This window comes from Seriola dumerili, unplaced genomic scaffold, assembly GCF_002260705.1.
Source record: "Seriola dumerili isolate Sdu_G_001 unplaced genomic scaffold, Sdu_1.0 BDQW01000230.1, whole genome shotgun sequence".
NCBI lineage: Eukaryota > Metazoa > Chordata > Actinopteri > Carangiformes > Carangidae > Seriola > Seriola dumerili.
In genome coordinates this window covers 1,492,190-1,514,174 of record NW_019174485.1, presented here as the reverse complement: position 1 = coordinate 1,514,174, position 21,985 = coordinate 1,492,190, and the positions used below count along the sequence as shown (strand labels likewise).

Here is a 21,985-nt window from a genome sequence, read left to right as displayed (position 1 = left end):
AGAGCAGTCACTCCTCGTAGACTCTCCAGCTCTGCTCGCCACCTGTAGGTCAGCTTCCACTCGCACATCCACCTCCATCTCCCACCATGTCCACATCTCTCTCGCGTCAAAGCAGGAGCTACAGCTCCTTCAGCAGCTCCAGCTCTGGGGCATTAAGCCTGAGTGGAGGGAGGCAGTTCGTCGGAGGCGGCATGACCCGCATCTCCACCGCGGGCACCTTCCAGAACCGCACGCCCAGCGTGTATGGGGGCGCGGGAGGTTTCGGGACCCGCATCTCCCAGTCCACCATGTTATCTGGCTGGGGGTCCAACGATGACACTTCAGTGATCACCAACGAGAAGTTGACCATGCAGAACCTCAACGACCGCCTGGCCTCTTACCTGGAGAAGGTAAGCCATGATGATGATGATGATGATGATGATGAAGATGATGATAATTGCTGCAAACTTCTACCTGCAACACTCCCACATTCCTGTACTTTCCACTCAGAGGACACACAGGCTCCACACTGTAATTATATAAAAACTGTTGATGGGCAGTGGCTCAATTTGCGTAATTACTACTGCCTAGACTTGAATGCAAAATACAATATATGATCTGTCCACACACACACACACACACACACACACACACACACACACACACACACACACACTCACACCTACAGCAGTGTGACAGAGTCAGTGGCTAATAAATCCATGATGTTTGTTGTCATAAAAAGTACTTTAATTTTTGAAAAGTTACGTATATTTTGTTGATTATACTCACTTCACTTAAACACGAGTAAAATGAAGGATTAAGTCAAGGATCTGAATCCTTCCGTCCTGACAAGAGCATCAAGTCAGAGGATGGATGCAGGACAATAGACTTTATTAAAGGAAGGTAAAGTAGACATGAAACATATGTGTGTGGTCTATTACAGCCAAAGCAATGTCACACAAATGAATATCTGAATAGAGTGTAATTTACTCATCATTATCCAATCACTGACAATTTGATCCGCTATCTCCCTCAAATAAAGCCGTGACCTTAACCGTCAACATTTACACAATGCTAAGAATGAAAAAACATGTAAATGAGACAATATTTTTTGTCTGGGTGCAAATGGATATTGTCTGTACAGTGTAATCCTGAACCAATGAATCTAGGAAGAGAGTAATTTGCTTCCAAGTGCCACCCAGGATTTATGAGCCAGAACGAAAGAGCTTCACAAATGACCCCATCTGTCGTTGGTTGACGTCGGCCTCTGGTTGTGTGTGCAGGTGCGCTCCCTGGAGTCAGCCAACAGGAAGCTGGAGCTGCAGATCAGAGAGTTTTATGAGAGGAGAGCTCCGACTGCTTCCAGAGACTACAGCGCCTACTTCGCCACCATCTCTGACCTCCAAGCTAAGGTGCCGCTCACATTGTCTACATTGTCTCATGCCTCATGTTTAGAGATGTATTTCCTCAATTGTCTAACAAGTCAGCAGCTGTTCACTCTTCTTCGTCTACTTCCTCTGCTGAGCAGGAAAAAAACAAAAAAAACAACATAAATATCTTAATCTGTTCAAAAGAAAACAGTCATTATGGCGGACCGGTTCACAGTGGTTAAAAATATATATTTGCTTCTCAACCGTTTCTGTGTTTGCAGCTTCGGTGCAGTTTGAGCTAAATTATGTTCGTCACACTGACAACATGTCAAGCAAATTTTATTCCAGTGATCCCAAACCAAGAGAGCACTGGTAATATGGCTACAGCTTGCCTTTGGGTTGTAGAACCTGTAGAAATCACATCTATAGAGGCTTTCAGTTAAATTTTATTACAATTAATGTCAGTAGAAATACATCTAGAGAAAATTGATCTAATTCAAGTTAAATATAAATGAATGAATATGACTAAATAAAGATCATAGAGAATAAATGGTGATTTCTCTTTCCCCCTGCCTTTAGATCTCCAGGAAATGCCAAGAGAATCAAGGTGTCCTTCTGCAGATTGACAACGCTCAACTGGCTGCTGATGACTTTAAGATGAAGTAGGTTGTCGTTCCGCTGTTACTCCATGCTAAAACAGATTTACACCCTACAATAATATTACCTGAATACACAGTCAGTCCACCAAATTTCCTTATTGTAATTCTAGCCTGTAATTTTGTAAAAGAGTTCAAAAGTACTGGTTTGCTGTGTATGTTTGGAGTGTTGTTACAATAAACAACGATCACCACTCTCTGTAGATATCAGATGGAGATGACAATGCGTACGACGGTGGAGGTCGATGTGCTTCGTCTCCGAGGAGTCCGTGACAGCTTGACTCTTAACATCAGTGACCTGCAGCTGCAGATAGAAAGCCTGAAAGAGGAGCTGGTGTACATGAAGAGCATCCACAAGGAGGTGACAACCATTCCGCTGCAGAGAGATGTAGTATTTGAAGATACTGTATGACTGAAGTGCAATGGCGCCATCTCTTGGTGGTCGCAGCCACGACACGCACACCCGTGGGGGGTGGGGGGGGGGGGTTAACACAAATGTTAAATGCGTTTCTTTTCCACGCTGCAGGAGATGAGTCAGATGAGGGTCCAGCAGTCTGGTGCTGTGAATGTAGATGTGGACAGTGCCGAGTCTGTTGATCTGACCAAGGTCCTGCAGGAAGTCAGGGAGCAGTATGAAGCTGTGGTTGTGAAGAACAAGCAGGAACTCGACAAATGGTTCCAGTCTAAGGTGAGATGGGAGAGCCTGAACATTTATAAAGTAACTCAGGAGGAAAAGTACAATTGAAACAATTTACACATGACAATGTCAAGGGATTTATTGTATATATTTATGTGTGTGTGTGTGTGTGTGTGTGTGTGTGAATAGGTTACTTCTCTCCAGTCGGACATCACCTCTTGGACAGTAGAGGTGAAGACATCTTACTCTAAGCTGTCAGAGCTGAAGAGGACCTACCAGAGTTTGGAGATAAATCGGCAAAGTGTCCGCACAGAGGTAGACGACAAAATGCAAAGGCACAGTTTTCCTGTGAAGAGTTATCTGAGCACGCTTGGATTAAGTTGTATTGTCTAGATACATCACGAAACTAAGATTTGCCTTCGGGCAGACAGGGCAGTTGTTTCCTCTGGTCACACTCACAGCTTTCCATCATTCCCATCCGTCCTGCAGCTTCAGTGCCTGCAGCAGAATCTGGAAGAAGTGAAGAGTCGATACGGCTCTCAGCTCAGCCACCTGCAGATGACCATTAACAGGCTGGAGGTAGAGCTGCAGCAGCTGATAGCCTCCATCGAGCAGCAGCAAGCTGACTACAAGCTGCTGCTGGACATCAAGATGAGGCTGGAACTGGAGATCGCAGAGTACAGGAGGCTGCTGGAGGGAGAGCACGTTGAGAAAAAGTGAGAGATCAAAGTGTTTGATCAGGAAGTTGTAGGCCAACAGCTGGAGCCGTTCAATATGTTTGAAATAATGTTCATTCTCTCCATAGGGCTATCGTCATCAGCAAGGTGGTGGAAAAAGTGGAGGGTAAGAATCCTCAATCGTTTCTACCAGTCAATTCTCTTCACCAGTTGTTCCCAACCTGTAGGCTGGGGCCCACTGGTGGGCCCTGAAGGTATTGCAAGTGGGCCGAGAAATAATTTGCAAAACAGTACAACTTTGGTGGAAAATTGTAGTTATAAAAATTTTAAAATATAAATTATCTTTTTAAATGTTTTAAAACTAAATGATCTTGAAAAACATTTAAAAAATGCGCAAAAACTCCTTAGATTTAGATTTTTTTTCACGTATTAAGGCCTATCACTGTGACAATTTTATGATTGTGCACTAAAAGATTACATCAATGACAAAAACTGGAAAGTATCAAAATAGATAACTGGTTAGCAACAGAAAGAATTAAAGGGAAAGAGTCAGAGACAGATGGTGAATCGACAAGTGATCTCTTCCCTTCAAACAGAAAAGAAAAATTGAGCTTCCCCTTCTTTCAGTTCAGTCCTGAATGTTTGATCATTATCATTGAAATAAAAATTGCTCTGAGAAAAACATTATTTGGCCTCCACATTATTGTGAGCCACCTATGTTTTTGAGATTTTGAAGTGGGCCTTGAGTTGGAAAAGGTTGGGAAGCACTGCTCTACACCATCTTTGTAATCCTGTAACAGTATGTTGACACTATGGTCCTCACTCTGTGATGCATTCTGTCTGTTCTCCACCTCTGCAGAGCATAAACCTCACATCGAGAGGAGAGTGAAGACCATCGTGGAGGAGATTGTTGATGGAAAGGTGGTGTCCTCCGTTGTTGACACCCAAGTGGAGGACCTTCAGTAACACCTCTACTCACCTCTGCTGCAACAACACTTACATTTTTAGAATGATTTGGCCCATAAGTAGTCTTTAATAAACTCCTGTAATATCTGCTTAATGAATAATTAAGTCAACGGGTAATGTACTTAGTGTATGTACTTACTCTACATGATCTTAAAAACGCACTTTTATTTGTTGAGGCGATTACCTTGGCATTTTCTTTCATTTCTTTTGATTGCGTCATATAGCAACGGTTGCAGCAAGTGATGATCTTTCCTTGGCAGCTGCTCACTGTGATAAGTGTGATTAAACATGATTAAAGGCCAGAAAACAAAGATGGAGATGTGATTTTTAATTGGCAAAACTCAACCATAGATTAACCTAGTTGCTAAAACACATCACTCTTTGGATAGTCTGTTTTAGGTCATAGAAAGACAATAATATAAAAAATGTTTTTGTTGCATGAGCTCAAGCTTGGTGTTTCCTGTGTTTTTCCTGAGCAGATGCTCTGGCGAAAATCATCAAAATATACTGAAATAAATCCGATTCTAACATTGGTTTTAAGTGTCATGTGGTATTGAGGGTGTAATTTCACTTAAGACCACCAGGCGTCACCAGGTGTCTGTCTTTCTCAGTGCTAATAGTCCTTGCACTACTTTGTTGGATCAAATGACCTTATTGGAGTAGGAACAGACTGTTGCTGCACAAAAGACATTTAGAAACTTTTAATTACTTTATCTAAGACACAAGACAATAAACAATGATCTGCAAATACCACAAAAAAATACATATAAAAAAATTTATGAAAAATATGAAAGAATATATGAATATATATGTGTCCTGCTGTAAATGTAAAGTAAATGATGACTTGAAGATTTGGCTCAGTGGGGTCAGGCCCTTGACTCATAAAAAGCTTCTTCATCTAGGTGGAGCTGAATCAAGTGGAGACTTGAGATCTTCCGACATCCGGACATAACTGATTCACCTATTCACCTGAGAATATAATATAATGAGTCAATGTGTTTCAACAGATGATTCAACATTTGAGATATTCCCTCTTTCACTGTTTTCATGTTCCAATATCAGTGCTATTAAACTGAATTAGTGACTCATGCTGCTTCAGCAGCTTTGGGAGGAGGACAGCAATATCAAGTTTAGGCAGAGAAGATGTTATTCATTCACCACACTGTTCAGACCTTGCATTTTTTAATTATACTGCATGATTAGACAAGACAGAAAAATGGGCGAAAAAAAGAAAAAAACATTGTGCGCCATAGTTGGGCTCTTGCAGCTCATGCCTAACATTCATACAGACAGTCCTATTTTAAGTCCAAATACTACTGTCAAATTTGCCCTCCTGGTGTCAAACTTCATGCCTAATTGTAAAAGTAAAAAGTTGTCGTGTAGAGTGAGAAAATTTCCTGCACATGTTGCACTTACTCTGTAGATATTTGATTCACAAGAACAGAAAACTTCACGACTGAGGGCATCACATGAGGAAATGTAGTTTGATCCCCAGAGGACTGTAATTATCTCTATTATTACCAAACCACTAGCAGTTACATGCTTAATTGTTAGCCCATGGGCTTTTCATTAAGATCATTAAAGTTGAGTTACAGTCTCGAAGAGACCATGAAGCCACTGATTTGAATACAGTGGTTACATATCTTGTTAATGACAGAAAAGCTCTGCTCAGTATTGAGTCCAGAATTCTCTGTTGTAAATTTCCAGACCTGTCAGAGCATATGAACATGCGTGTTGCATGAAATATTTCTTGCTGTAAAGGGTGTGTCCCACACCTGTGGGGCATATTCAGACGCAGCAGAAACCAGTTTGGGCCTGAGAGAGAATACAAAAACAAAGAGAGAAAAACCTGATTCTTGATGAGTCACCACAGCCCCCCTCCCTCTGTTATGAGAGATAGAAAATGAGATATTATTTTATGTTGGCTTATCCATGAGAGTTACACACCCAGGTAAAAGCACTGCAGGCTAATTCTCAGGTTGCAGTGCTTTTGAAAAAAACTGTTGCTGTTTCCAAGACAAGCTGCAGTTATTTGTGTCTGTGAGGAACTTCGTACTCAGTCTTAAATGGACATTTTGCCTCCTGAGAAGTCATTCCCATTTAGATGAAAAGTAGTTGGAGAATGTGACACAGTAAATGTGTCAAAAAGACTTATTGATGTGGTTTTTGGCAAAGGCCCTGCAGGTTGAACTCACGCCATATGCACTGCATACCAGATGTCATTCACTAGATACAGGCCATTAATCAATCTAAGTCTGCAGGTTTGAGTTCATTTCAAGTCTTATGAAAATCTGAATGTTCCCTTCAGTAAGTGGAACACGCTCCTGTTCGCAGGAGTATCTCAATAAAACGGTGCATACCTCATTCATGCTTTACATCACACAGAAACCAGTCACACCTTGCCCAGTCCCTCCTCAAAACCATCCACATTAATCATTCAGCTCACATGAAACTACAACTGTCTTTTTTTTGTCAAAGGAAAAGCATGTTTGCAGTGTTTGTGTCTGTTGCACAATATTGAATTAACACTTAATTCCTTAGTTTTGTTGTTGTTAAATCCACCCATCAAGTGTCGGTTGATAACAACATAGAAGCTTAATGAAAGAGAAGCAACCTGTAAGTTAATGTAGGGAGCTTTGTTAAAACACTACGCACCATCTCCAATGCTTTTGTCTTCTACTTCAAAAATCCTAAAACCAAAAAAAGTCTGAATATAAATGCAGTGATTGAAAACATTGGCATTTTTATCATCTTTTATTCGCAAGTTTGCAAATGCTTCTTCTTTTTTTTTTTTTTTTGGCAGCAACGCCCTGCTTCAACTCACACGTACAACCACAGACTCACCTGCTGCCTCAAGCAGTTGACAAACCCACTTCTCTGCCTCCAGACCACAGCTATTTCACTTTTCTGTGTGCTTTCTCAAATGAACTGATTTCATTTAACTGCAGTAACAGATAGAATGCCTGCAACACAACAATCTGACCTGTCCAATGAACTACATTGAAAAGCCCCCCCCCCCTCTTTTTAATTTGTTAGTGGTTATGTCTCCTTTTAGCAGGCTCTACTGACGGGTCAAAGTTCCCACTCATGTAATAGTTGAGTTTATGACAGGATACTGATAAAACAAATAAATGCTAACGTTAGATAACATAAAACAAGACAACAGCCATGCTAATGGCTAGTGGTCAGTGATTCTTCCTCTGGAGACCACGAATGTTTTAATTTCAATCAATAGTTATTGAGATATTTCAGCCTGGATCAAAGTGGTGACTCACAGACTGACACTGCCATCCCTAACATGCTAAACGCTACATGCTGAATGTTTAGCATGTCAACAGCTGCACACATGTTAACATGCCACCATTAACATGCCCTATGCTAACATGCTAAATGTAAAGACCAAACAATTCAGTTCCTCTCCAGACATGTTTTGTTTTGCTATGTGAAAATACTCTGCTATGATTAATATTTTGTTTAACATGGTTTTTCCACATAAAAAGTGAAAAAAAAAAAATGGAAAAATGGGGCTGTAAGCACAAATACTTTCACTTCCTCATTGAGAAATTCTGGATCAGACCTTGTGCCTTGCACAACACGGCTGCTAGTGCCAGTGAAAGCATGTCCGATGACATGTCCCACCACTTATTGAAAGGGTTGATTTTGTTTCCACCACTTTTTATATTTATAATTTGTTAAAAAAAAAATCTGAAAAATAGCTTGCACCAAGAAATCTTCACTATCAAATGAGAACTCTTTGAGAGAGGTTTATTTGCACAATAAGAAAACATACAATGCAATGGAAATGTAGAAGAAACAAATTCACATTGTCCAAAAAAACTAGTATAAGCTAAAAAAAAATCCACCCAGCTGTAAAATGTCCCAAAAATGTGCATCCACCAATCAGTAATTTTAACAAATTCTTCACATAGTTTCTTCTTGTCCAAGTTGAACTTGACTCATGAACTCATGTGAACTGTGTTTCTCTAACGGTAAAAGCGAATGCAACATCCAAACAACAACTTGTGTTTGATATCTGGACTGATGCCATTGTTGCCTGTTGCCTGAGGAAAACTGGCTCAGTCATGGTTTACATCATTTTTGACAGCAGCTAATTACTATTATAATGTACTATTTATGTACTATTTAAAAAAAATTAATACATGTTCTTTGTGTTGCCTCTGTTTTCTTTTTTATTTCTAAAGGGAATTATTAATTTGTCAGTTGGCAAAAAGTGTGTCAATATGTTATTTCATTTTATGAAATGTGAGGCAGTCTCACGTCTGTCAGTCTGCTGAAAACAGATGAGTTTGTGTCTTTCACACTCATTTATCAGTGAAGTGTGTTTCTCACATTATTGCTGTGTCTAAAATCTCTCACGTTATCATGCCATTAACATGATCTTTTCATTCTTACAATAACTTTACATAAAGTAACTCAACTAGAACGTACCATTATAAACTGTGTTGGTTAAACTTTACCACCAGGACCGCACCCTATCACAGGGATGTCTGACTGCACAAATATAAAAATGTGCCCAGACTGTGTCATGCAGTCACATTTACGCCAACACTTGGCTCTGCTGGTAGCAGTAAGGATACACATTTAGGAAGTGAGATTGCAAGTTGAATGTTTAAAATTTTACAAATTGCATTGGACAATGACGTTCACCTCTTTGTATTATTCATCCTGTTTTTAAGACTAAACATACAGAAGAATTTGCTTATCTGTATAAATCAAAGAGGAAGTCTCGAAGGAGTGGGTTTTTTACTTTTTAATTTTTGGCCGGACCGCAACATTGGAGCCTGCCCTATCAAGGCGAATGTCTCTGACTGACTGACTGAGTTTTCCTAATGGCCCTTACTCCTTCAAATTGATTTAGTGTTAGCAGCCTGCTGTGTTGTCAATGTGGCACATTTTTCACCAGATTTTAGAGACTTTTTTCCAAACAAGCCTAGGTATGAACCTAGTATATGGCAGGAATTTGTATGGGTGCAAACTGTGGGCCTATACACTGAGGCTCGCCTCCATTATGGCAAATAAGCTACTAACTGCTAACTACTAATTCAGCTGTATTAAAATACTGTCTAGTGAGTGCAGAGAGGAGGAGAGAAGCAAACAGATAAAAAGATGAAAATAGCTGAAAAGGCAGAATGCAAATGGGACGTGTTGATGTCATTTATTTGCAGCGGTTCCACAACAGTTTTCATCTGCGCCCCCATTTTCACTCATTGCAGCATATGCTGTGCAGCCGTTTTGGCCTAGTCAAGTTTATCTACATATCTGTGCTGTAGAATACATGTTGGCAACACTTCTCACAAAAGATCTAAAACGAAAGTTTGGAGCAGTGAAACTCTTGATGAAGTGCAACTGAGCTGTGCAGAGCTGAACACCACGGTGTGTGCACACAACAGGTTGGTGTGCTGGTGTGATAATGCTCTCTCCAGAGAGACAGAAATATCTTCACTCATATATTACTGGGGTTTCAAACTAATCAGTATCTTGGACATAATTTATGGCTGTTTAGCACATGCATGAGATGAGACTGCAGCGGTGTGCAACCTTAAAATGAAAAGCAGCAGTGAAAAGAAAGATCTGCTTTGTATTACTCCAAGCTGTGTATGTGCACAGTCTGTAGTGGCCATTTGTTTGTTAGAGGTAAAACAACTCTTTGTTAGATTTAACCACATACAAATTTTCTGAAATAAAACATGTATTATTCGTATAACTGGCAGTGTTTGACGTGAAAGAATCCAAAGCTGGAGGGAAAAGATTTAATCACCTGGGTTTTTTTTTTTTTAAATTAAATCAGCCTTTCCTTATACTCGTTGCAAGACATTTAAGCAAAAATCCCCTGGAACATTCTTTAAAAAAATGGAAAGAAGCAAACAAGAAGGTGCTTGCTCTTGTTTGAGCTATATACACATGCCAAAGTGTAAAGCCAAGAAAACTCAAGATCTTACAGGCATATCTGTGGTGAGCTCTGCAGCAGTGCTGTGCCCAGTCTTGATTGAGGCCAAGTCTCAACTGGCATCATGAGCATCTATAAAAACTGCTTCTAACTGGCAACCATGCAGGCTATTGTTGAGCAAAACAAAAGCGAGAGTGTGTAAAGTCAAAAATTTAAGGTGTGAAAAATAACAGAAACTGTAAATGGCAAAAGAAACAGTGCTTTAAAGATGATTTCAGGCAAGATAATGCAGAGAGAAAAGATTAAGGTGTGTGAGAACAACTTTGCTGGCTGAGAGTGAGAGTCAAGTAAAAAAACAAAAGAGTCTTTCATACTGATTCACCTTACAGTGTTTACAGTGCTTATTGCCTTGGTAACATAACAGGTTTGGCCAGCACAGTATAGCAGTCTTGCTCAAGAATTATGGCACAAACTCAAAAAAGAGAACTTGCCTTGGATTTGTCTGAATAAGTAACCTAAGGCAAACAGTAACAGGCGTGGCTGTTTCACAATTTACAGTATGGTTTGTAGAAATAAAAGACAAAGGTTGAATGGAATAATGAAGCCATTATGATTTGTATATGGTTTGACTGAATTCAGTAAATTGAGTAACTGAATAGGATTCATTTTAATCCCACTTTCTCCTCTTGATCGTTGCACAGAATGGACCTGAGGGGGTGTGTGTGATGGCTCAGGCTGAGCACACATTCGCTCCTCCCCTCAGCCCTACACGCCCCCACCCAGACCAGACGGCAGCAGCAGGATAAAAAGGGGACCGAGGCAGAGCTCTACATCTCAGTCCACCTTCTCTCCAGGATAAGCAGATCTCGAAAACAGCCAACATGTCATTGAGATCCTCCACGAAGACCATTCGCTCCTCTATAAGTGGAGGCTACGGTGGAGGCTATGGTGGAAGCTTCGGTGGAGGCCTTGGTGGAGGCAGCGTGGGAAGGTCATATTCCTCAAGTGTGTATGGCGGTGCAGGTGGCAAGGGCGCTAGAATCTCTGTGTCCTCTGGCAGTTTTGGAGCTGGAGGTGGTGGCAGCTATGGTTTTGGCTATGGAGGGGGTGCCGGCTTTGGAGGGGGTGCTGGCTTTGGAGGGGGTGCCGGCTTTGGAGGGGGTGCCGGCTTTGGTGGAGGTGATGGCATGGACCTCCATGTTGGAGCCAATGAGAAGGCCACCATGCAGAACCTGAACGATCGTCTGGCCTCCTACCTGGACAAGGTGCGCAGCCTTGAGAAGGCCAATGCTGAGTTGGAGATCAAGATCCGCCAGTTCTTGGAGAGCAAGACCGCCCCCAGTGCCCGTGACTACTCTGCTTATGAGGCCACCATTGCTGACCTACAGGGAAAGGTATGTCACATGACTTCTGAATCCTGAATGTTACTGTCAAATTTATCACGTAATCCAACTATGAGATGGATATGTTAATGCACTGGGACTGAAACTTAATCCTAGTAGCAACGCATGTGTTTGCAGATGGAGAAAGAATTGCACTGATCATACAACATGACATATTTCTTTGTTCCACAGATCCAGGATGCCACCCGTGTCAATGGAGGCATCTATCTGGCCATTGACAATGCAAAACTGGCAGCAGACGACTTCAGAACCAAGTAAGCACCAGACTGAGAGACAGAAAGTGTCTAAAAACAGTGAGGCAACAAGATCTGCATATATTGAAGATATATATACATGTTGATGTTGAGGTGCAAACGACTGATCTCTCTCTGCCTCACAGGTTTGAGAATGAGCTCGCCATGCGTCAATCAGTGGAGGCAGACATCGCCGGTCTGAAGAGACTGTTGGATGAGCTGACACTGGCCAGATCAGACCTGGAGATGCAGATTGAAGGCCTCAAGGAAGAGCTGATCTTCCTCAAGAAGAACCACGAGGAGGTGGGTCACAAACACTGAACATCTGAGTGAATTTGCATTGTAATTCATTTGCATTTTCTTGAATGTAGAAAAAAATATCCTCAAACAACTCAGCCAACATCCACCTCTTACCAAACTGTTTATTCACAGGAATTGGCGGCCATGAGGAGCCAGATGACTGGACAGATCAACGTGGAGGTTGATGCAAAGCCACAGGTAGACCTGTCCAGCATTATGTCTGAGATCCGTGAGCAGTATGAGGGTGTGGCTGCCAAGAACCAGAGAGAACTTGAAGCCTGGTTCCAGACAAAGGTAAGGCTTGACCAAAACCAGCACGCAATTCCTCATTGCCTGCTTAGACTATTGTTCAAGGGTATGTGGTAATACATAACATTAATATTCTCTGATGTCTACTGCAGACAGAGGTGCTGAACAAGGAGGTGGCAGCCAGCACAGAAAGTCTCCAAACGTCCAAGTCAGAGATCTCTGAGATCCGTCGCACACTGCAGGGCCTGGAGATCGAGCTACAGTCACAACTGAGCATGGTAAATGAAAAAGATCTCAGGCAAATCTCTACTCTTCTATTCCCATATATTGCATTTTTCAATTTACTCATTCTTCCTCTTCTCCAACCTTCTTCTCATCTCGTCCTCTTCCAGAAAGCGGCCCTGGAAGGCACGTTAGCTGACACAGAGGCACGTTACAGCATGCAGCTCCAAGGTCTTCAGATGCAGGTGACGGGCCTGGAGGAACAAATGGTACAGCTGCGTGCTGACATGGAACGCCAGGGCCAAGAGTACAAAATGCTGCTCGACATCAAGACACGGCTGGAGATGGAGATCGCAGAATACAAGAGGCTGCTGGATGGAGAGGGCAGGTAAGAGAGGAAATAAGGGATGAAAACAAGGAATAGCGCTGGGAAAAATGTCATTTATCTGCAAAGAACAATTCTGTCCTCTCACCATTAACTGGCTCTCTCTGGAAATTGAACCATTACAATGGTTTTAATGGAAGCACTGTCCTTCTCTCCCCTTTCTCAGTGTCGGTATTGGTTCTTCAAAGAGCGCCACTACAAAGATGATTGTGGTCACAGAGGAACTGAGGGACGGCAAGGTGGTGTCCTCCTCTACCACCACCACATAATCTGTCTTAAACAGCAAACGCAACACATGGGGCAACACCTGGGGCAACACCTGGAGGCAACAAACTCGAGATCTGAATCCAAGACTACCTTCACATGTGAATGTGAATGCAATAAAAGGCTCCTAGTTTGCTGACTATCATGTTGTCCTGTTTGTTTGACTTATTTGTGTCTGCTTGATTCCAAATAATTCTGTGATGGTATATAAAATGTCTTACGCATTTCATCTTCATCCTAATAAGAGTAAACTGAAGTATTTGCCAGCTCTGAGAATTGATTGTTTTGACAAATATATGGGTAAAACAATAGCTTGAAGCTGGAGTAACAAGTTTATCAACCACATCATGAGCTGGATATAAAAGGATAAAGAAACTGAAATATAAGGTTGCTAATATGCATCCTGAGGCTAACTGGGCAAATCTGAGTAGAGAGAAATAATGTTCTCCTCTCTCTTGAACAATTTCTTTTGAGAAACCAGTGAGTTCAGGACATAAACCCTGCCGCTGCACAGTGTTCAGCAGGACACTCATACAGCTCTGTGTTCAAAAAATAGCAGACGTACTCAGGGTTTGTTCTCCAAAGATAAACAAAGACTTAAAACGATGTGAAAACTCATTTTTATAAGTGACACCATACCTGCAATATACCACTTTACTTCTGCAACAAGTTATATGTTCACTTTAATGCCTCACAACAAGAAGGTCCACATTCATGCTTAGAAGGGAGCATGAATTCAACTCACTGGGTGTTTCACTGTGATAGACTGACAACTTGTCAAGGGAAATTATTTTACTGCTTCCACCTAATGCATGCTAGTATAGGGCCCAGCCCATCATTACACTTACCTCATTAATCAAGGCAGAGCATGAATGCATTTTAAGAAACTAATACAAGAAAGCACCCATTCAATCCATGGCAGTACATACACCGAAAAAAGTTTGATCTTGTCTTGGTTTGCCTCTGTGAGAGGACGGCTACTTCACACATGGGCATTAATGTTTTTTCCCTGGATCTGCCAGTCTGTTCCATAAACATTCAACTGACACATGGAAATAGCCTTTCTAGGCTCTGGGAAAGATTTATGGATCATAAACCTTAATGATTTAAGAATTAATATTACAAAAAGTGATAACAGACTTTGTTTGCAGTTTGAGGTGTCCTGTCAAGAGTTTTACAGATATCTGTAAAATGGTGGTCTATGGGTGAAAGGTTTTTCGGCTGCAGTTGGCCACTGAGACAAATCGACAGTAAGGCTGACATGTCGTGTTTTATCAGATCTCTTATTACTGTACTTCCATGGGGCAGAAGAATCCTATTATTAGCTGACAAACACATAGTCCTAATATAGTAGTTGTCTAGTGCTGACACGCTAACAAACAATAACCAGCAGAAACAGAGCAACATTACAATCCCTCTGGAGCCATACAGCTACCTAATGTAAATTCTCTATTTACATTTACTATTGTGCCTTTTTAGCTCTGTTTTGGTCTCTACTAAATCTTGATTAAAATATCTGAATCTTAATCTGAATCTTAATCTAATAAATTATTGATACTATCAGATAGCTAGATGCTAATTTTGTGCTTACAAGTATCTGAAACATTGTCTGTCTGTTGTTTGGTGCTCGGTATGTACTGTACAGTAGGTTTATCAGAGCTTGATTGCTAAAAACAGCTGATGCTCAACCATCAGTACTCAGAGCAGTATTCAACCTGAACAATTAATGTGCTGTAAAACAACAACTATGAACTAAAAGAAGCAAACAAGCTCCTAGAGCTGCAGAAGGATTGATTATCCATGAGTTTGTCATTACGAGGAGCAACCCCTTTGACATCACATGTATTCAATACATTTTGTACAGTATAAAAAAAAAGATTAATGCAACTTTTAAGAGTAAAACCTGAACCTAACCTGTAAATCTTGTTTTTGCTGACCTCCAGCGGTTTAACTTCTCACCTGGCTGCAGTAATGTACATGTGTACTTCAGGACACAGTAATAACGCTGTTGGGTGTGCCCTGTTATTTGTACAAAAAAACATTCACTATCCGTCAGTGAGGAACAATGGTGGTGGAAACATGAGAGACACTGCTCATTACAGAATTACACCACACCAGACAGTTTAATTCAACTGCATGACCTTTATTGATTTTTGCTAACGCTTCAAATTTTTTCACTCAATCTGATCTACGTCCACATCAACAGTCTTGCTGCTCTCGACCACCTTTCCATCCACAACTGTCTCCACCACTGTGATGACCTTTGTGACCACTGAAGAGAAGAGAAGAAACAATCATGATCAAGTCTCAGACATGTTTTTGAACTTTGGTATCATGCTTATTTTAAGTAAACTCCTTACCTTGTTTTGAGCTGGTAATGGAGGGAAAAGACAGAAAGAAACATTAGTCTGGAACAGAGGCTATCTACATTGCCATTAAATGTTTTCAACTTGAGTTGATATTTTTCTGTGTAGTCTCTAATGCCCCCCTCATGTGTCCCACAAGTTTCTGATCATATTTTCATATTTTACTCTCTCTCTTCATTGGGTCTCACCTGTCATCCTCCCCATCCAGCAACCTCCTGTACTCTGCGATCTCCAGCTCCAGCCGGGTCTTCAGGTCCAGCAGCATGTCGTAATCCTGCTTGTTGCTGGAGATGTTGGCGTGGAGCTGGGACAGCTGAGCCTCCAGGCTTGTGACCATGTTCTGGAGGTTTGCTAGCTGTGCGGCGTAGCGTGCCTGAGTCTCTGCCAGGGTGCCCTCCAGAGACGCTTTCTGTTGGGGTCAGAGGAGGTAGGTGATTAAAATTCAGGGATGATTCATGATGCTGGTAAAACAGTGTGCATGTGAAAATCTGCTAAACGTTGTTTAGCTAGCATCATGTGTTTCTGTGCACTCACAAGCTAGCAGCAGGTTAGCTTATATTAGCATAAAGACTGGAAACAGCTTTCTTGACCAGGCCTGCTAACTTCCTGGAGTCTTGCTGTCACCATGAGGCACATCAGGGAACCAACAGCGGTGTTTATGCTAAGCTAAGCTAACTGGCTGCCGGCAGTGGCATCATATATAATGCAGACATGAGAGTTGCTTCAATCTTCTTGTCTCTTGGCAAGAAAGCGAATAAGTGTACTTCCTGAAATATGTGTCTAAGCCAGTAGATAATCAATATTTATTAATATATGTTGACATACCATGCTCAAATGGGACTGCAGTTCAATCTGAAGCCTCTGGAGGGTGCTCTTCAGGTCTTTAATCTCTGTGCGGGACGTAACCAGAATCTCTGTGTGCGTGATCACTTCCTGCTCCACCGCTGAAATCTGGGCAGTGACACAACATTACATGTGTTACAAAACAATAACAGCAGATTACTGCACATATAACTGCAAGTGGCAACAGCTGTAACGTCTGACCTTGTTCTGATACCACGACTCCAGTTCTTTGCGGTTCTTGGCGATGACTCCCTCGTAGTGATCTCTGATCTCTGTCATGACCTGGTTCAGGTCTGTAGAGGGAGTAGCGTCCACGGCCACATTAACCTGTCCGCCCATTTGACTCCTCAGCAGAACCATCTCCTGCAGGGGTCGAGGGGAAACACCTTGATCAGCCAGTGTGATAACTCAAATATTTTATTTTTATTTTTTTATACTGTATGCATTTTCTGGGTTCTTTGATCTCTGTTAACTGTGTGTGTGTGTTCAGCGTGTTTGAGCATATGTGTGTTGGAAAAACAGTGGCAATGAGCTAATGGAGGGATAGAAGAATACCAGGAAGTGTGCAGAGGGAAGATGGGCAGCGCTGGGAAAGGGGAGAAGGCAGCAGATCTGTTTACAAAAGCATTAACCCTAACCTGGTATTTCCTCAGTGTTACCAGACGCAAGGCAGAGGTCATGTGTGTGAATTGAGAGCAGCTTAGGCCACAACAGATGGCTATGACAAATGGTGACAACTTCATCTTACAGTGAATAGCTTGTGTATTTACCTCCCTGCTGCTGAAAAGATGGATAATGTTGATGATCTTTTAATTAATCATCAGTGAAGTAATATACCTTCAGGTCATGTGCACACACAGTGTGGGTGTTGGCCTGTGTGTAGGAATGTGTTATGTGATGACAGATGTAAACTCACTACTTTTGCTGCTTGTAAAACCACTGTCAATAACCTTGAACAGGTTGAAGTGGGTGCACCCCTGCTAGTTGCCCCTCATCTCACCTCTTCGTGGTTCCTCTTGAGCATGATGAGCTCATCCTTCAGGGCCTCATACTGACTCTCCAGATCCATCCTGGCCAGGTTCATGTCATCCAGCACCCTCTTCAGTCCAGAGATGTCCGCCTCCACAGCCATCCTCATGGCCAGCTCGTTCTCATACCTGAGGGGGTGACACACAGGAGGACGGACAGACGGGCAGGTCAGAGAGGTTACAGTGGGTCGCTAAGATTAGAAGTCATCAGTTAGACATGAGTTCGCGCTTTGATGCGCATGTGAAGTTTCACTTATGTGGCAGGGTAGAGAGGGGCAGGGGCATGAACACACAGGGGAAACCCACTCACTTCATCTTGAAATCATCAGCAGCCAGTTTTGCGTTGTCAATGTCCAGGACTGTCTTGGCATTGAGCCTGGAAGCAATACGAATCTGAGAAGGAAAAAAACAAAACAAGGAAACATGTAAGAGGAAGCAGTGTCGAGCTCATGTTTCATACAATTTTACTGTAAACAACATCCCAACTGATACAGGATTTTGAGACCAACACTGACATTTGAAAGTTTAAATGGTTGGTTGATTTATACTACTATACTCTGCTTTGGAAGAGACCCTTTAAAAAACTGGTTCTTCATGAGTTCAAATGATTGTACTCAGGAAGGACATATACATAAATACACTTATGTATACACATCATTTTTAAAGCTTAAATAGAGAAAAAATACATATGCAACCTGTATAAATGTGATGTATTGTAAAAAGTTGGCCCCTATATCAGTCAGACTTGTGTAATTATCACTGTCTTCAGGATGTGATGCTCAGCTGGAATGAATCTGGTCACAGTTGTGACAGTCATGAAAAATATCTGCTCTCTGTTTGTGTCATGTAATGACTGATAAGATGGCGTACGTCTAAACTATGGCAAAAATGTCTCTCTAGCTGGAATGTCAAGTGTCATACAGTACAAACCAACAGATACCTACCCCCTCCCCCTACCCACCCACTCACAGTGAATGTTAACATTAGGAAGACGAGAAGAGGAAGGTAACAGAAAACACTGAAATACACCCATGGCTCCTTCCTCTTACCTTGTCCTTCAGGTCGTCGATGATGGCAAAGTAGCTGGTGTAGTCATGGCAGATGACGGTTTTGTTCTGGTACCACTCTCTGATCTGCTTGTCCAGGTGGTCGTTCTCCTTCTCCAGGGTGCGAACCTTCTCCAGGTAGGAGGCCAGACGGTCGTTCAGGTTCTGCATGGTGGCCTTCTCGTTGGCACCGACGTGGAGGTCCAGGCCGTCAGCCACGTTGAAGCTTGCAGGTGATGGTGCATAGCTCATCTGGGATGAGGAGATGCGGGTGCCACGGCCTCCTGCTCCGCCGTACACGCTCAAGGTCTTCTGGCCGTAGGATCTGGTGCTGAACGACATGTTGGAGAGTCTGGGTCTGGACCAGGTAGGATTACTGGAGTTGATCTGCAGTTGAAAGCATCACTTTGGTCTCCTTGGTTATATAGCTGCCACACACAGCAAAGTGGGATGGGCTAAGAGGGACAGTTGAAAGGGAAGAATGCGGCTGAAAGGCTTCCCCCCTACTCCTCTATACAATCTCTCCATCAACACGGGTGCGGAGACTGGTGGGGAGGGGTTCATCCGCCCCTTTTCAGGTCGAACTCGTGATTCCACATTTTATAGTTTCTAGATGAAACCGGCATTCCTTGAATACCACACCGTTAATTTTCCCGTAGTCCTGCACCTATAACAGTTTGTAATTGGAGCCTTCCTTGTTTGGCAGCTTCAAAGCAGGTTTAGAGTGTGATAATGTATAATTAGAAACAATGTATTCCTATAAAAGAAACTGCTATGAGTAGCTATTTTACTGACCTGAACTGCTCACAGTAGTGACAGAAATGGCACATACCAGCGACAATTTCACCTGAGTGAAACTTGGGGCCAAAGGTTGAAGGCAAGACATTTCTATGTTAGCCATGGTTATTTTTGTCACACAAGCTTGTGGGTATGATGTTCAAAAGCATGTTAATTAATATTTATATAATATAATTATACGAATGTATGAATTAATTCAAACTTGTATTCAACTGTGATACACCCAAGGGTGGAAAGCCGACCTGGACTTACAAGAAGTTACTTACATTACCAACACACAAAGGAAAGTGAGCAGAACACACAGCACTGTTTCCATGTGTGTCACAACATATCAGATATAAACTTACATTCAGCATACAGTGCTTTCATGCTGTGATGGTGAGACTTCTTCTCCTGATAATTTGTAACCATGCTAATTTTTATTGAAAAACTCATCAGCTACAAGATGGATTGCCATGAAATGTTGTATAGACATTCTTACTACCCTCGGGATGAATTGTAATAACTTTGGTAATCTCCTGACTTTTCACCTAGTGCCACTGTCATACAGATATTTGTAATGTGCTGATGTTAGCATGTAGCTGAAAGCTACAGCCTTACAGAACCACTAGCATGGCTGTAGACTTCTCATCGTCTTAAATAACTTATTTGTGTTAAAATAACTAACACTACAAACCAAACATGTCACTCTTTTGTGACTTCCATCCCACATCACCACACACTGTGAGAAACATGACATTGTATGATAATATCTGCAACACATGCACCTCACATAAGCAAACTGGAAAATCTGTAAAAATACAGGTTGTTATATGAACTGAGGTAGATCATTATTTCTTTACGTACATTTAATATGACAAAAATACATAACTGAAGTTCAGGGCATTACATATACTTGCTTTTTCGAATGTGGGCTGGTGTCTATGAGCAGGAGTGATTTTAAGGTGTTTTTGTCCATGGATATATTTTCCTCTTACAGTATATGCAGCTTTTATTTATTTATTTTTCTTCTTCACAAAAACACAAACCAGTTATGAGACACTAGGATTGCAACACAGATGGTGAAACAAATATTTTAAATGTCAGTGTTTCACCATCTATGTTGCAATCCTAGTGTCAGAACAGGGGTGGACAGTAACAAAGTACATTTACCTGAGTAGTGTACTTAAGTATATTTTTTGAGTTTCTGTACTTTATTTGAGTATTATTTACTGACTTTTACTCCTCTACAATTAAAGGCAATTATTGTACTTTTGACTCAACTACATTTCTATGAAGTACTAAAATACTCATTATCTTGAAGCAGAGCTTTTAATCAGTGGCATGAATTTTATATGGTAAAATGTGATAGACCATACACTGTGTTCGTCACAGGAGAAAGACACAGCCTGTCAGTCATGTTGTTTTTACTGCATTTTTGAACAGCTCAATTTGAACTTGGCAGTGGCCTAATGATGGCTACGTTAGATAAAGATGAGGCAGGAGATTCTTCACCAGAGCACCATGACCTTATCTGAAGTCCATGTTTGAAGTTTTAGAAATAAAGAAAGATTCCTTTTGTTTTAAATGTCTGCTGTGTTTACCACGACCAACCTTTGTTACTGCCTAATAAAAAAAAAGTATGAAAATGACAGTCGATTCAATTGTGTTTTTATGGCCGTTTCTTTTTGCTTTGAATCATATTCTCTAAGATTTTTATTCTACAGGTTCTACAGTCAGTCAGTAGGTTGTTTCAGAGACATTAGGTTCTGTAAATGTGGAACAATACAACAATGTGTTGACACAAAAAAATTACTTTTGAATACTCCAGTACTTAAACTCAAGTAAAAATTTGCTGAACAACTTTCAATTGTAGTAGAGTAATATCAACATTTTTCATTTCATTTATTTTTCATTTATTAATTTATTTCATATTTCATCATTTTGATTATTTCCCTTATAAACCCTGAGGGACTCCCTCCTGAAAAGTTACTGAGAATCTAAACTTGTGTCACTGGTGAAACAGCCCTCACCATTGTCACAGTGGAAGCCACTGTGCCACTGGGAAATATTGTGAAACAGCCTGTAACAAACTATAGCAAACTAAAAGTCTGACGTGAACTCATTCAAAATGTACCAGCTAGTTTTATTGGTTTATAATTATCATTGCAGCCTCCTCATAACAGAAGCACATCCCCATGCCAGTAGAAAATGATCACCTACAGTAGTTGCTGTTTTGATTTTTTCAGGTAATCTCTATGAACAAAAGGAGCTGGGCTGCCTGACACTGCCTTCCTCTCTCATCATTTCACAACCACTTCAGTCAGCAGCCCCACCGATAAGCAGGGTGAGGTTTGAGAAAAGGACGACTGATGGTTTGATTGCATCTGAAGAATGTCAGTCAGTTGTTTGTTTGTTTTTTAAACATAGCACTGTATGGAAAATCATATTAAAGACACGCAACACAGTTTTTCTTCCAGTGATAGATATGAGGAAGCAAAACGATTTATGGAGGATGATTTCTGTGTGAAGAAAGTCATGAAGTCACTGTTTCCTCAAGGTATAAACTGTGTTGTAGCTTTAAATTAATGATAAAAAAAACATTTTGACCTATCATAGAAGATAACAAGTCATTCCATTGTCCAAGTGTCCCAGTTAGACAAGAGACGGTGCTCA

The 21,985-nt window shown here is 41.3% G+C and overlaps 3 protein-coding genes across 3 annotated transcripts; 2 read left to right on the top strand and 1 right to left on the bottom strand.

Annotated features, from left to right (window-relative positions):
- LOC111229214 (keratin, type I cytoskeletal 19-like) lies at window positions 1-4,618 on the top strand. The gene is made up of 9 exons (XM_022755441.1): window positions 1-389; window positions 1,263-1,391; window positions 1,929-2,011; window positions 2,210-2,366; window positions 2,532-2,693; window positions 2,832-2,957; window positions 3,132-3,358; window positions 3,448-3,485; window positions 4,179-4,618. Exons 1-9 carry the CDS (start codon window positions 87-89, stop codon window positions 4,283-4,285), a joined length of 1,332 nt encoding a protein of 443 aa, XP_022611162.1. The 5' UTR covers window positions 1-86; the 3' UTR covers window positions 4,286-4,618.
- Window positions 4,619-11,014: 6,396 nt separating this feature from the next.
- LOC111229213 (keratin, type I cytoskeletal 13-like) lies at window positions 11,015-13,391 on the top strand. Its single transcript, XM_022755440.1, has 7 exons — window positions 11,015-11,587; window positions 11,768-11,850; window positions 11,976-12,132; window positions 12,262-12,423; window positions 12,531-12,656; window positions 12,771-12,988; window positions 13,152-13,391. The coding sequence occupies exons 1-7, from the start codon at window positions 11,075-11,077 to the stop codon at window positions 13,252-13,254; spliced, it is 1,362 nt and encodes a 453-aa protein (XP_022611161.1). The 5' UTR covers window positions 11,015-11,074; the 3' UTR covers window positions 13,255-13,391.
- Window positions 13,392-15,371: 1,980 nt separating this feature from the next.
- LOC111229208 (keratin, type I cytoskeletal 13-like) lies at window positions 15,372-18,925 on the bottom strand. The gene is made up of 8 exons (XM_022755433.1): window positions 18,536-18,925; window positions 17,797-17,879; window positions 17,459-17,615; window positions 16,660-16,821; window positions 16,441-16,566; window positions 15,804-16,024; window positions 15,610-15,620; window positions 15,372-15,521 (listed from the first exon to the last, which is right to left on the bottom strand). Exons 1-8 carry the CDS (start codon window positions 18,872-18,874, stop codon window positions 15,424-15,426), a joined length of 1,197 nt encoding a protein of 398 aa, XP_022611154.1. The 5' UTR covers window positions 18,875-18,925; the 3' UTR covers window positions 15,372-15,423.
- Window positions 18,926-21,985: the final 3,060 nt, after the last annotated feature.